The sequence below is a fragment of the Tympanuchus pallidicinctus genome, unplaced genomic scaffold, assembly GCF_026119805.1.
Source record: "Tympanuchus pallidicinctus isolate F22 unplaced genomic scaffold, pur_lepc_1.0 scaffold31, whole genome shotgun sequence".
NCBI classification, from domain to species: domain Eukaryota; kingdom Metazoa; phylum Chordata; class Aves; order Galliformes; family Phasianidae; genus Tympanuchus; species Tympanuchus pallidicinctus.
Genome location: NW_026294749.1, coordinates 4,498,680 through 4,514,396, shown reverse-complemented (window position 1 = coordinate 4,514,396; position 15,717 = coordinate 4,498,680). Strand labels below are relative to the sequence as shown.

At 39.4% G+C, this 15,717-nt stretch overlaps 1 protein-coding gene across 4 annotated transcripts in view; it reads right to left on the bottom strand.

The window, feature by feature from the left end:
* The window catches only part of FARS2 (phenylalanyl-tRNA synthetase 2, mitochondrial), a 231,718-nt gene that overhangs the window by 61,856 nt on the left and 154,145 nt on the right, over positions 1-15,717 (bottom strand). Inside the window, exon 8 of one of the 4 annotated variants that reach the window (XM_052697584.1) lies at positions 361-3,052. The exons of the other annotated variants lie outside the window; for them this stretch is intronic. Coding sequence (XP_052553544.1) covers positions 3,010-3,052 — 43 coding nt within the window. The 3' untranslated portion in view covers positions 361-3,009. Of the gene's footprint in view, positions 1-360; positions 3,053-15,717 lie in introns of those variants that run through there. 4 annotated transcript variants of the gene reach the window in all.

Here is a 15,717-nt window from a genome sequence, read left to right as displayed (position 1 = left end):
TCAAGGACTGTTTGTGCTCTTATCAGGTATCCTGGATTGGAAATGCCAAACTTCTGTGGTTAAGGCAAACTCTTTGTAATTTCAGTTCTGGTTCCTAATGCTTAAGCAAACTAGTCCACACCTTTTGATTTTCTGAGAGTTTATTTTTCATTCTACCCTTACAACTTCAATTTCATCTAGAAGTTATAATCTTGTTATTTTTTGGAGATCCAGAAACAGACTGTAGATAACAACACAGACAAGTACAGTACACCTTGATCACGCTACATAAGCACATATATTCATTTTGAAGACAGTCTCCTAAAAGTATTAGGATTATTTGTAAAGAGGGTACCCTTCAATACTGCAAATGTTGATAGCCCTGACAGCACACACAACTGCTTGAGAAAGGTAGACAATAAACCAAACAACAAGTGAAGTAATCCCCTTCTTAGCCAAACTTGGCATGATTGCAATGGGAACTGAAAGTTCAACTTTGCAGAGTTAAAGCAGTGGCTATTTATTATCTCCTTTCTGTCCCAGCTGCATGCTTGCAAGACTTGACAGCATCATGTCTGCAAACACAGCTAAGCAAAACACATTTTTATTTATAAACTTATTTGTTCTTTCATATTCCATTGTTGGCTGGTCTGGTGCTTCAAAAGGAGAAAATGTGATAGATGAATCTGCATTTTTATTTGCCCTTAAAGTTGGCAATGGCTGATTTTTCAGTAAGAGATGATCAGTTTTCACAATGAGTAAAAATGTGGGTGCACGTGTAGCACAATGTTTATGTGCCTTCTGAAGTTCCAAAAATACCAGAATACCAGAAGGACTTTTGAATGCAACTGTAATGCAAATCTCTTTATTAACTACCACTTTACCCTACTGAACAAATATCATCATGTCCCTCCTGAATAACAAATGTATTTCTAACAGCAGCGATCGTATTTCTCAGTGGAGAACTGAATTCACTGGCAATAAGGGCCAAGTTCCTGGAAAAGAAATGACTGTGTTATCTGAACACAGATTGGATTTTAATGAGCAAAGGAAACACACAGGACCCAAACCTAATACCACTGAAGTCAATGGGATGTTTTCTACTGATTCCAGTGGGTTGAAGTCCTATTTTGTATTTGTCAACCTTCCAGTTTCAGTGAGACTCAAAGAACAGCTTTCTTCAACAACTAATATTGTGACTTTCTACAACATGAGAATTGCTCCTTTCTTACAAGTAGGAAAAAAATCAATTACTGACAATTTCAGACTGCATTTTCAAAACAACTTTTTGGGATGACACTCAGTAAGCTCACCTTGTGCCAAACATCCTTGTGAAGAAAATGCAGTTAAGAGCTACAGAGAAATTACAGACCTCTCCACTAATCACTTGGAAGTGTCTTGCTGACAGCATATTTTATTTTCAATTTTACTTACTGTAGTAATCATGTGTTACAGCACCGGAATCTGTAAGTGGTGGAAGGTGTTGGGACAAATCAATATATTGGAACAGAGATGTAGCACAGATGATGATTTACATAAGACTTTTTCATTTACTTTAAAAGATCTTATTCCCTATCTATATGATATTTTTCTCTTTGCTATTGAGCTTTGAAAGCCTTTACTTAAGTATATGCGTGACCTGATTATCAAGGAAGTTTGCTAATGAAATTAATAAAGTATATGTAAGCTTTGAGTTGAGAACACAGTTTTTCAGTTAAAACTGCAATCAGTCATGATGGTAGCATCTCTCTAAGGTGCTGCTGCACTCCATTGGCAGTCTGCTATGCAAACACAACAACAAGCAAGTGTTCTTCAGAACCATTTAACAGCATTTCCTTCATCTGATATCCCAAGCAATCATGAATTTTAGCTCTTATTCAATCAAACTTTCCACTGCTTTGGCTACTTGGTTATCATAAAATAGGTGCTTACATAACCTTTTGTTGACGATGCTTCTTTTCATTCGGTAATTACAATAAGGAAAAGCAAACAGTAGAAATTCTCCATAGCAAGACTAAAAAGTTAGTCCAATTAGTTTGAATTTGCAAGTCAAAGCAGATCTATTTTTATTTTAGAAAGAGAATCCCTGCCAAAAATTATCATTAAATGAAAGGGGAATCAGAAACAAACACATGTTAATTTGAAGCTGCTATAATCTCCAGACACAGCAACTTTCAGGTTTCTGGAGTAAAGCACTGTCACACCAAAATCTGTAACAGAACTCTTGATTTAAGGACCAAGATTTATATCCTTTGAGAAAGAGCACATTCTTGGTGTGCAACACTCTGCTTGATGAGACTGCTCACCAGCTACAGGTCCCTCCATCGGAGAGGCACATGATGCAAGGGAATACCTGGGTAGGCACCTCCCCTTCAGGGAAAGTGTTGGCACTCTGAACACATTTGAAAATCTAACTACAGTAGCAAAATAGCATGCAGGAGTTGTGGTTGCACCTATTTCTCTTGCACACTTTTTAAAATCTCTCAGAGAAGGTTGAAAAATAAAGTGTTTAGTGAATTCTTTTTTGGTCTAAGTTTCAGAAATATGAAATAGGTGTTATTTGCAGAAGTGCTAAACACAAACTTCTGAGAATTGTGGCCCTTTATAGCCTCTTAATTCAGTTTTCCAGAAATGTTGGTAGTCATCTATGAAGATATCAGCCTGTTTTAATTATGGTGCTTTTTCCTTGTCTACATTTTTCGTCTTTGCTTTCCTGACCTTTCCATGCCTTTCACTGGCCAGAGCCAGTGCTCCACGTAAAATTCAACTGTGGCAGAACTGTGTTTTTTGTCAAGAAATTTCACCCTGTGAGCACACTGTCAAACTCAGAAACATAACTGTAAGTTCAAAGACTTGAAAAGTCTTGAAAGAAGCGCTATGATATTCTGAATCATTCTGAGTCTTCAGCTAGCTTATGTGGATAAGGTCACTTGGGCTTTTGGATCTTCACAAGTAGAACATCACTAGAAACAGGAGAACCTGTTTGCTTCAACTTCTTCCACATATGAACTTCTTTGCTTCAGCTAGAAATTAACCATCATGCATCCTGCAACTCTGTGAGCTGCTAGAATGACTGCAAATGAAAAAAATCAAAATGAGAAAGAGAACAGACATTGAAACCGAATGTAGAAAAAAAATCGAGTGAGGAAAGAAATACTAATTACCCAGAAAAAAACCTTTAAAATAGAGACTGTTCTGATGTTTTGTATTGATTTTCCATTCAGTATTTGCCTAGGTTGATATTTCTGCATCTAGTACACAGAAATGTTCTTTTCTCCAGAGAGAGTACATTGCATATAACTGAATTGACCTTGTGCATTAGAGGGAAGATTAAACAGCAAATAAACCCAGGTTCCAGGCATATTTCAAAGACAGGAGACTGAAAACTGCATATATTTATAAGAGTTGGATAATTATGCAACAGTGAAGTAGCTAATCTACTTGTACCGAATCAGATTAGAAACTTATCCCTAAAATCATAGAATCATAGAATCACTCAGGTTGGAAAAGGCCTTAAAGATCGAGTCCAACCAAAAATGTTCTCCACTGAGCTGAAACTGGATTTACCTGAAAGTCAGCACAAAGAACTGGGTAAGCAATCACAAAAGATCTTAAATTTGTAATGTTAAATATCTCCCACTTCAGCACTGCATAAACACATGTTGACTTTGCAGCCCCAAATGGCGACTACAGTGATCTGCCAGGCTAACATTCACCCTCACAACTGTAATTCATATTCAGGAAATGGACTATAAGAGCCCAGGAGGATCTACTGAGGTCTAGAGAGGAAACAGCTGTTTAAAAAGCAAAGTTTAGAAATGTGCAGATATTGTACACATTTAAACATACATGAAATAGATACTGCCATACTAAGGTATTATGAAGACACCATTTAATCCAGTATCCTGCTGATAGAATTGTCTACTAACAGATGTTTCAGAGCTCTATGAAATACAACAGTGACTTTTATAAATACTGCAGGTTCATAATGCATACTGGGATTTCATCATGACCCAAAGCAGATGTCACTTATGTTTTAAAGCATGAGAATTGACAGCCTTTGCAATTTCTGTGTAACAACAGAGGTTTATTTGTCTGAAAGACACTCAGTATTGCAGACATTTCACATCATGCTGCACATTCTAGTTAGCTTTTAGAATATTTCCTCTTGGACTGATAGAATGGAGAAAGTTGGTCCCACTGGTTTGTTTCATCACTTTCATTTTTTAAACATATCTCATTAAAACTTTATTTTTTTTTTTTCAAATGAAATTACTTTCTGTTCAATGACTTTTTTCTCTGTGATTCAGAGCATCATCTTCCTCCAAAAGCTGTGCACTGAAATACTCATGACCTAACTCTTCAAACACTCTGATGAGGAGAATTAGCATTACGATCTGAAACAACTTACAAAACACAAACTCTGAAAGTTGATTTTTCAAAGTGTCCCATTAATTTCCAAAAAATTCCTGGCTTCTATGAATGACAGCAAGGGCATCATTTTGAACGGTTTGGACCACACAGTGGGAACTACTAATACTCAGAAGCTCTGAGGACTCATAAAACCAAACCCACAAACATCTGCATTAGGAAACACTAAGAAAAATGTCTGCCTAACTGATACAGCTCACAGTTGGCTTTGAGAAATTGAGTCTAGCCATTAATTTAATTCAAGAACAACTTGAATATGCTGTGACCTCCTCGTTGGTTTTCACTTGCTCAGTGTACATCCCACCTATTCAACACAACTGACAGTAACACTGTGACCCAAACTGATGGATTTCCTGTGTGCCACCCCACTGTGACTTCAGACACACCGCACAGTTCTTTGGCTCCTGGTTTACCAGTCTGTGAGATGAGAAAGCCAGTGTCTCTGATGAGAACCATGAGACCATATATAGTTACGAAAAAAGACACAGAGCTCCATTAAATCTATCTCCCTTCTGGTGTTCGTTCACAAAGTATGAAAACAAAGTATTGAGGTATTACCAGGTATGAACAGTCACTCATTTCCTTACTACCCATCCATTCGTCCTGCACATGCACTAATGGACACAAAAATACTAAACAAATCTTTTATTCATCCTCAGAATATTTTTTAAAAGGTACCTTTCCCTTGCATTTCTGTCTAATGCCTGATAAATAATAGATCATTTGCATGGTGTTAGTGTTAATGTTAGCAGACAGCATTTGAGAGAAGAAGGACAGAAACCTGAATTCTGGAGATATTTAGAGCACCAGCAGCCACCATCAAGATGTACATTCTGCAGCCCAGGTGCATCTCCATCAATATGCAACTTAAAAACTCCACAGTGACATGATTTCTGTTCTTTTTACCCAGATAAGTGGATGATCAGCTCTTAATAGAACTTGGCAACAATTTTCTTCAGCTATTTAAAGTTAGCTGGTAGGTTAAAATACTAAACAATGTGAAGACATTGTGATCTACTCCACGAATGATGACATTTATTTGTTCTGAAATTAAAGCACATCTCGTTTCTTCAGCTTAAATGCTGACATTTTCCAGCAAGAAGACAACTAACCTGTGAGCTGCTTAATACTTTGACTCAACTTTAAGAAATCTTCTCTAGCTATAACATGTCGTCTGGGTTTTTTCCCACAAAAACGTGTTCTGGATCCATAAAATATGAACAGCAGGATTTATTGCTATATCTATCTCTCCTTCCAGAGCAACACTGCATAGTGAAGAGGGGCTTAAAAATACTTTTCCTCTCATCTCTCATTATGGTAGCATTACAGAATATATGTTTGCTGAATGTACCCTAACAATTACAGATCTGGCCATCCTGTTATCAGCCTTTACACAGCTTTTGATGCTCCATTCAGGAGATGAGAACAAACGTCCGTATTTCCAACAGGCACCACATGTGCAGTTCTCAACATGGAGAGGACAGTGGTGTCCTTCATAAGCCTGAGAAATGCTTGATGGCTGTCTATCTCAGTACTTTGACAACCTCCTGTGACTCAAATGATTCTTGCAAGATGTAAGCCCATGGTACTAGTTCTACTTTCCCAAACAGATTTCCATGAAGAATTCAAGAGAACTTGAGAAAAAGCTCAGAATTAGTTACAAAAGCATTCTTCACAGTGCTGGCATGCTACAGTAAATAAACTTATAACATTTCCATACTAAACATAATTTAAAAACTGACTAAGGAGAAATGGTGCAAAACCTATAGGAAGGTTATGTCCATTTGCTGAAGTGAAACTAGTTTCAGGCACAGATTGAAGACCTTGCCAAAACACGTAGCCTTCCCCAACCGCATTCTCATCTAGCAACTCCAACGTGCAGGACAGGCAACCATTGGCAGTGGCTTTGACAAGACTCACTCTCCTTAACTTCCCAGTCTGCTGAGGCGGGATGACCAACTAAGATGTTAACCAGGGAGAATGGATAGGGTAGAGCTCAACAAAAGCAGAGGGATATTGCATCCTACTGTCAAGGCAGAGCAGAACCGAGTGAAGAATATGTAGGCAAAGGCAGATGGAAACAGAGCAATGGATAAGGTGGAGGAAATTCTTTCCAGGAGTGATACAAAGAAATGGTCAAAGCACTAGGTGAAAAAAAGGTCTGTCTCATAACACGCAAATTTTGCTTCCACTCATGCTGCTGAGTAGAGCACTTTCAAAAGGCACTGTTAGAATAAACTGATTTCAAGCTCCTCAGAGAATGCCATATTTAACATCAAACAAATGTGATTACAAAAGCTTTCACTCTATCTCTGATGTATTCCGAGCCATTGTAATGCTTCTCAAGCTCTAATATGCTCACAGTTATGCACCGCAAAAACAGTTTTGCACAGTAGTAGTCTTAACCTCTTTGTCTACAAGGACAGTGAATCACTAAGTCTTACCTGAACTTACCAGTACCCACAAGCCTATTCCTAACCTCTCTGCATCCTCTGGCAGCGGACTCGTTTAGCCATTTTTCACCGGCCCACTGCTTGTCAATAAATCACTGCGCTAACTCTGCGATGCCTCCTGTGAAGTGCTTTGGGAACTGTATCACAGATTTCTGAGCAGCGTCTGAGACCTGGTGCTGAACGGCTGACTCCAGGTTGACATGATGAAAAAAGGTTAAGCTCTTCAGCCGAGCAGCATCTTAGAAAGATTCATTGTGACTCCAGCTATCCCTTTTCTATAGCAAAGCTATCCTCTGTATCTGCCTGAATACATAAGGGAGTTGACATTTGTCTTCCGTGTGGCTCATGTACTTAAGTTTTCCTCTCTTCTCATTACCCATGAAGGGTGATTACATTTCTTACGGAATATCACTGGTGATACATCACACTTCAGGACTGTGCTCCCCCTGCTCTAATGGAAACCTGTGGTTACCTCATCTTTCTCCTTTCTTCAATACCAGTCCTCCCACAAGTCTGCATGCTAGCCACCAGCATCCTACCAAAGAAGAATAATGGGACTCCCACTAAAGCTCATTAATAGTAAATTATTTTCAGTTAGTGAAGGCAATTTTCTCAGTGAAGTCTCCAAAGAGGCAGGACTGCACAGCAAACACTGTCTGCCCCACAATTGATTTGAATGTAGTGGTCTGAAGGAAACCTCAGACTTCAGTAGTGAGCCATTAATGGCTATTTGTACGGTGCTGGTCTGAACACTGAGAAAAGGAGGAAAGGTACATTCTTTCTTTTATGATTGGTTCATTATTCTTTTGGTTTTTTTTCAGACAAACACTGGAAGGTCTGAATGAGCAGTCACAAGTGGTGGAAAAAGCCCTAAGTCCAATAACTCCCACTTAATCACATAAAGCAAGCTTTTATTTACTTTTTCCTTCTTGGTAAAACAAAAGAGAAGGCATTTATTGGTATTTTTGAAGTCTGTCTTACTGGCAGATGAAACAAGAAATGCGCCCAGAATAAGCAGATGATGAACAGTTCAAGGACATGCTGCTTCTAAAGGACAGACACTGTCCCTTTCTGACTGCTCTGATAGCTCATTATGACAATTCCAGATTTAGGCAGGGAACAGTTATTTTCGGGACTTCTGAAGCAACCTGAGGAAATTAGGCATATGAATCCACAGTGGAATTCAAAAGCTCTAGGCCAAGCATTTAAAAACCTTTGAAGAAGATGCTTAATAAAAATTTGCAGACAGATTCCAAGTCTACACATGTACACGCATTAAACACAGCACTGAAAAAGTATACTTCCATATCAAACAATACGTTCTGGCTCGTGCTGTATGCTCACATTTCCTATCTCTGACCTCACCCAGGAGATATTATAAAGAAAAGGAACAGAAATGGTTGAAATTCAGAATGCCTACAACATTAAAGAATTAAAATCTTTTCAGTTCAAATTTCTCAAAAACAAAACCAAGCAGATGTCTGGCCTGTGCTCAGTGATTGCTCCCACTACTGCACAGGATACTTGGAACAACGAACTCAGAAACAGTCCTGGCAGAGGGCAGCAAGGCATCGAGACTGCTATAATATGAGAAGTCCCAGATACCCCAGAGCCGTTTAGCAACCAGCACAGCCCAGACACCTTGTATTTAAAGACATGAGCAGGAGACTGAGCTCCTTTATACATCTAGGGAAGTAGGATGAAAACCTCACCACCTCATCATGTAGGTGGCAGATTGTCTGGACTCTGGCAGGACATGACCAGAACTCACTTGTCTTCAAAAAGTAACTCTGTCAGGGCAGACCAGCGTTCCCTCTGAACAAATTTGGTCAGAAAGTCCCTGGTCACCCCTAAGCAGGAGCTGCTATGAGCGTGGAACTGCTGTTTCTATACAGCTGTTTTTGAAGAAGAAAAAACAGGGATGAGAAGGAAGTGGTTTGAGCCACTCTGAATGTGGCTGGGGTTGCTTCTGAATGCAAATCAAGCAAACACCACTGGCTATCCATCAGGTTGGCTTGGGGCACAGGGGAATGCCTGACACACACAGATCAGGACTGTAATGCTCTCAGAAGCATGCAGCCTCCATCATAGGCATGTTTTCTAAGTTTCTTTTGTTGTACGGCAAAAGAAATTCGATCAAAGTTCTCCTTCACAGGTAACATTTTTCCAGGTTATGACAAGAAAAAAAGAAGAGGGACTGAGGGGCAGTAATGTAATGAGGCTTTAACTAGCCACAATATGTTCATGATCTCCTGTGACAGTTGAAGAAAAGGTAAGAAGTCAATCCATGACCAGAAACAGTCTCCCAAAAATTGACTTCATGACTTTCACTCATTTCATCAAATGAAAAAATTCCAGAACTGGAGAACACAGTTCATTAACAGCAAACCAGTCCTCTGACAGCTATTGTCAAAAGCAGCTTCTGTGTTTATTTTGTACAGAAGCTGCTGCTGGGACTTTGTCAGTTCAGCAGATAAAGGTAATCTTGAATCCCACAGCAAATTGTAAAGTGCTCAGGCTGAAGAATAACCAGGCGTTCTGGGACTGCAGTGATTGTTTTAATTTGCGTAATATCAGCAGCAAGCAGCACTTTAGAATTATTCTGCCTAATTCATGTGCGCCAGGAGAAAGACAAAACCATGACAGAAAGGAGTCTTCAAGAGATGGGCCCACAAGAACCTAATAAGATTTAACAAGTGCAAGGTATTACACTTGTGCTGGGACAATCCCAGATAAGAGTATAGACTGGGAGAAGAACTCCTTCAGGGCAGCCCTGTGGAGAAGAACATGGGAGCTCTGCTGGACAAAAAATATGTATGTGAGCCAGCAGTGTGCACTTGGAGCCCGGAAAGCCAGCAGTATCCTGGGCTGCAGCAAAAGAGGGGTGGCTTACAGGGATAGAGAGGTGTGCATGAGAGAAGAAGCTGTGGTGCCCCATCACTGGAGGTGCTCAAGGCCAGGTTGGATGGGGCTCTGGGGAGCCTGAGCTGGTGGGTGACTCTGCCTACAGCAGGGGGTTGGAATTGGGCAAGCTTTGAGGTTCCTTCCAGCCCAACCCATTCTGTGATTCCATGAAATTAAGCAGATCTCAAAGTATTTGATTTCATGTGTGTTTTGATAAGGGAAGGTGCAAGAAATCCAGTGATAAAAAGGAAAATAATATTATTCCATAGATTCTATGATTCTATGCTTTGACAGAACAGTCAGCAGGATCTGACTTTTCCCTGTCACATCTGTTCTTTTTATTATTTGGGAAAGAACAGGTTGCCAGAGTCCTCTAAAGTTTCCAAATATGAGGCAACAGTGCACCTACCTAACAGCATTCCAGCAGTCAACACACTTCCCCTTACTTCATTTAACAGACTTACAAACGTGCACATCTCACTGCAGAACTGTGCAAGTAACCCCCTCAAAAGCAAGAATAAATGTTTCCTTACCTACTCTGCACTTATATTTTTAACAATGAAGATGTCAAAATGCAGCAAATGAATTCCACCCACCTCTTACTGTCTCCCACACTGCTTTTTCTGTGTATTTTTAGGTGTTCTGATTAAAAATTTACCCCTCCAGTACCAGTGAGGACACACTGCATTTCTTGATTACAGTTTTGTATACTTTTTTTCAGCCAACCCCCAGATCTTCCTTACAAAGAAAACTGTGGAGGCATTTCCTCCTTCCTTTCCTTCTCTTTGTACAGAAAAAGACACGTTAGAATGAAATTTTAAAGAATCAGGTCCCAGACTGGTAGGAAATCCACCTCTCTGTGCAGAACTCAAAAAACACTTCTTCAGAATAGGGATATGAGCCTGTCACTCTCGACAAGATAATGCAAGGTATCAAGGAGAAAGAGATGCAGCATGCTGAGCAGGACTGCTCTCCGGCCTCTCAACCCCTGGTCTGAACACACAGCCAGGGCTGCCCCATCCCAAGTGCAGAATCTGGCACCTACTCTTGCTAAACCTCAAGTGTCTGGCAAATGCCCAGCTCTCTCATTTGTCAAGATCTCTTTGCAAAGCCTCTCTGCCCTACAGGGAGTCAACAGCCCTTCCCAATGTACTGTCATCCACAAACTCACTTAATGTGAATTCAAGTCCTGTATCCAAATCATTTGTAAGAACACTTTAGAGAACTGATCCTAAAATGGAGCCCTGGGTTACCTCACTAGTGACTGGTCACCAGCCTGATGTAACTCCCTTTACTATCTTTTTTCTTTACTACTCCTGTAATTTCATGTGTGTGTGACTGCAATGCTTAATTTCATGTCTCAGAAACACAAAACAGTGCTTGTGCTGGAATTCTCTTGATGTCAGCTGTTTTGCTTACTAAAGGCAGAGACTCTTCTATCCTTTGATTACCGTCCAGCCAGTCTTCAATTTCTCCGTAGTGAAGACTATTTCCTTTCTGAAAGTCTTGACCACTGTGAAGGGGACTATTTTCTGACTTAACTTCTGAAGGACATTCAGACTGATTAGAAATAAGTGATAAACAGAAGATCTGCCATTGCAAAAAAAGTAAGTGAAAATAAGGGAAAAAACGACTGATTCTTCTCCTTTTAGTATCAAAGGATTCTCTTTGTTTTTGCAAATGTTTGTTCACCAGAATGTTCCAAAGTGAAAAATGTCAGTAGCAAAACCTTATTCACTGTGTGTTTGCACAGTAATGCCTAAAGGTCCTGGAAGATCTCTGAGGATTTGAAAGAAACAAATTCAGCCAGGTAGCAGAAACAGTGCCGTTACCTTCCGGTGGCTGGTCACACACGGGTCCCACAGCACTCAGGAAATGACAACTCAAAGCAAATCAAAGTGAGCTGATTTTACAAAACATGCACAGACAATAACATTTCACTGATTGAATACATGAAAATCTCAGTGTTTGCAGCTATTGTTTCAAGTAAAGGAGATCTTAAATTTGCAAGGTGAACATTGGAAAATATTTTGCTGACTGCTATTGGACATTTCTTCTTGATTCAGCATGTCATACAGATACTCCAATACTGTTCCTGCCATAATTTCACTCAATTTCCTGAGCATTTCAGCAAAGCCACAACTAGCTCTTCATATCCATTAATTTATTCTTCATTTCGCCTGGATATCAGGTGTGATGCAGCCGTACTGTGCATTATTCACACTGAGTGAAGTTACATCAACTGTAGTCTCAGCCTGGTATGGCACTGATTCCACAAATACCTTAAAAATCAGGTGACAGTGGATCTTACTTTCTCATACACATTGGGTCACGCTGCTCCATGATGGTCTTTTACGCAAGGAGAGATGAGAAGGTATCGACAACAGATGGGATTACCTTCTGATCTGACCAGTCTCGTGTATAACTCACTCCCTTTCTCATGCTCTGTATGCACGAGCCACACCTCATATGTGCTGCTCCTCCCCTACTTACATAAGCCCTATTCCCTGATTTCCCATATGGTTGGAAGGTCAGTCGATCCCCTGACCAGTTCCCTGGAATCCCAAAGACTGTTCAGCTGCTGGGATCCATAGGGCCATCTCCTCTTTTGTGATACCTCATGAACACATTTGTACCGAGTAGGGAATATGGGATTGCAGACACCTGAGAGGTCCATGTTCTCCTTTCAGTTCCAAAACTTTTGAATCAAAAGGAACGTATGTGGTTGGAATAGCTGAGACGAAACTGAAGAGTTCTGTGAATCACAGGACTCTTGCTGAGCATCCCGACAGTTATCTTAGTTTTCACAATGACTTCACCTACCTCCATTCAGTTAAACTCAGTTCTCTGCTTGGAACAGAGACCTTGGATTACTTTGCTTTGTCTACTTGCTGACATGGAATACAGAGGAATAACAAAATTCAAGAGAGGTAAACACAGAAATGTCTACACCTCCTACCTAATGTTAGTATTTTACTTTCTAATAGGGAAAACTTGTTTTTCCACCTCAAAGTGAAATGAATTTCTGCTTGTAACATTTTACAATTAATCTAGCCCTACCAGGCTGGCATCTATCACAATTAGTTTCAGCTGTCAAGGAAAACAGAAACAAAAATATCTGCAGTCTAAACCGAACCAAAAGTTTATTTTCTGCAAAGCCTTACTCACACATCTCACAATACTCAGTTTGCCTTAATGCCGTGTCTTGTTTAGTTAAGTTTATCTCAGAGGCACTTAGGCTGGAACATTTCTTTATTAACCTACCACAGCAACTCGGCTTTCTCCTCAATTTGTGCCTTCCATCAGGGAGAATACTTCCTGCTGGATCTTTAATTGCCTGTGCTTTCCTGGAAGACAGCTCAACGTCATCACCTTATAAAAGTGGATAATCAAGAAATGTATATATTTATACATCTTTTCCCAGTCGTGTATTCCTTGTTTAAATAATTACTTGTCTCACACTTTTTTCCCTTTTTAGGTTTCTGGACCACAGAAAAGTCTGTAGATAACTACAGACTATCACAGAGACGGCCTCTATGAAGGATCTTAATTAAAAGATATTTTTTTATGTTCTAAATTAGTTTTATTTGTATAGCATTTTCTTTATGGTCCTATAACTAAGAAAGGTTCTTTAGGAAGGAAAATAAGACTACTAGATGTCCTAATTCATCTCCCCTTTGCTTCTATTTGCACAAAACTGGTACATTTAAAGGATGTGAAGTCTGAATTTTAATTTCCAGTAATGATTAATTATATACATGAACATACCATGCTGCTTATAAGTAACTAACATTCAAGACAGTAGCACTGCTGGCTTCTCTATCTTAAACACTTTTCTCCCATCCTCCATATCAGAATCACTACAAATTCAAGATCGTGATTACATGTATCTAGATCCATAACATTCAGATCCATAGCAACACTGAGTATCTCTTTTATGTTAATTTCTCTGCCCAGAGGCTTTTCTGCAAAACCAAATTAAAGAAGCCGCTGTACAGTTCCTGTAACAAGGCAATTATCTTGGAATTAAGACTAAGCAGAACACACTTCTTTTCAAAGAGTCAGTCTTCCAAAGGCTTTGGAAAGCAGACAAAATGCTGTCATTACAATGCTATCAATTGCAAAAGTTTCATATTTGCACACACCTTGTTCTAAGAAAAAAGGGCATAACCATTATGGCTGAGGTACTCTTCATCTGCAATTTTTTTTTCCTTTTTAATGAGGTAGATAATCTCCTTAGACTGCTGTTGTTGTTGCTTTTATAATGGAGTATTTCAGAAGATTTTTTTTTGCTGTTACTGCGTTTGAATAAATTGAAGGGGCTGCATCACTTACCAACAATCCCTTAGTGACACCTGCTTCAGACCTGAAGATGATAAATGCTTCCACCCCATAATATCAATGCATATTTGGACATCCGCTGAGTAAGGGCTTAATTGCTTTAGGGACAACTAGGAAAGTCCCAAATTTGGGTGAAAATTCTCAGTGAGGAGTCCATTTCCTTCCCCACCTATTTGCATAAGTTGCAGAGGGAAGCAGAGATACATTCCTTGTAGAGGAATAAAAGATCCTGCACTGACGAACCGTCCTCCCTGGTATGTATTCAGGTATATGTCTGAATAGTATAGTATAGTATAGTATATAGTATACTATATACTATAAGATATATAAGATATATACTATAGAAAGTATATCAGAAAAGAGAACACATACACAAGAAATTCAGAGCACTGAATCCTGTTCCCAGTTCACCACTCTACTAAAATGGAAGATACTGTTCTAATTAAAGGAGCACAACCCATGAGCTGAGTCGTGACTGATGCAGCTTTGCCGCTGAGACTTCCCTTGTATAAGCAGATTCCTGAAACCAGCTGCAGGACTAAGCACAGAATAGCACTGTCTCTATGAGAGGCCATAGAGAATAAGATTTTACCAAATCTTTATCCTTGGCAGAGGTGCCCATGCTACATACAAGCTTTTGCCCCAGGAGAAGACGTAACAACAAAGATCATCACATTGAGTATCATCAGAAAGAGTGTAGACTGAATGTGGAACAGAGGTGTTGTACATACAATAAATATTCAGCACAAGTAAGCTGAAAGGATAAGTACCAAAAATGGGTCCAATATCCCAAATTCTGCAGATCATTTTGATGTTAATTATAATACCAGATCAGAACTGTCAACATATCAAATTCATAAGAATAGGTCAAATTCCTGAATGTAGGAATTAATAATCCATAATGTTGGAGCACAACACAAACCATTTCCCATCACCTTCAAGCAGTGCTCTAGTTAGATTTGCTACCTGCCTTTCTAGAGCCAAAAAAAAAGAACAACAAAAAACCAAAACCCACAACCAACCAACCAAAAAAACCCAAAACCAACCCACTCTCAAAGAGGAGAAATTATTTTAAAACCCAATTGAGTAGCCAGCAGTCTATTTACTTTTTGGTTTTGGAAAGAACAAATTGAAAAACAGTACATATGAAATAACTGATGTTTGTCAATTTTTGACACAACTGATACTATCTGTAGGACAAGCACCCTGCACACCCAGAACAGTTGTGCCAGTACGGTTAGATAAACAAAAAGGTACTTTCAAGCCTGAGAGACTGTTCAACAGCACAAATAAGCATCAGAATAAGGAATAAAATGTATTTTTTCTACCCATTGAACACCAACAATAATTTTCTGCAACAAATCATTATTATCCCTGATACTTATAGTAAAGGTCGACTAGTGCATTTGTACTGGAACAAGAAAGGAAGAGAACAGGGAGACCAACCCTAGCCATTATGCAAAAAGCATGAGTGGGATATCAGACATATTACAGATCAGAGTGCAGTGCATTGGCAGATGTAGTGAGGAGGGCTCACTACTGTTCACTACTGTTGTATACTCAGGTGTAACACACTGCAATTGCAGACTGAATACCACAATACAGTAAT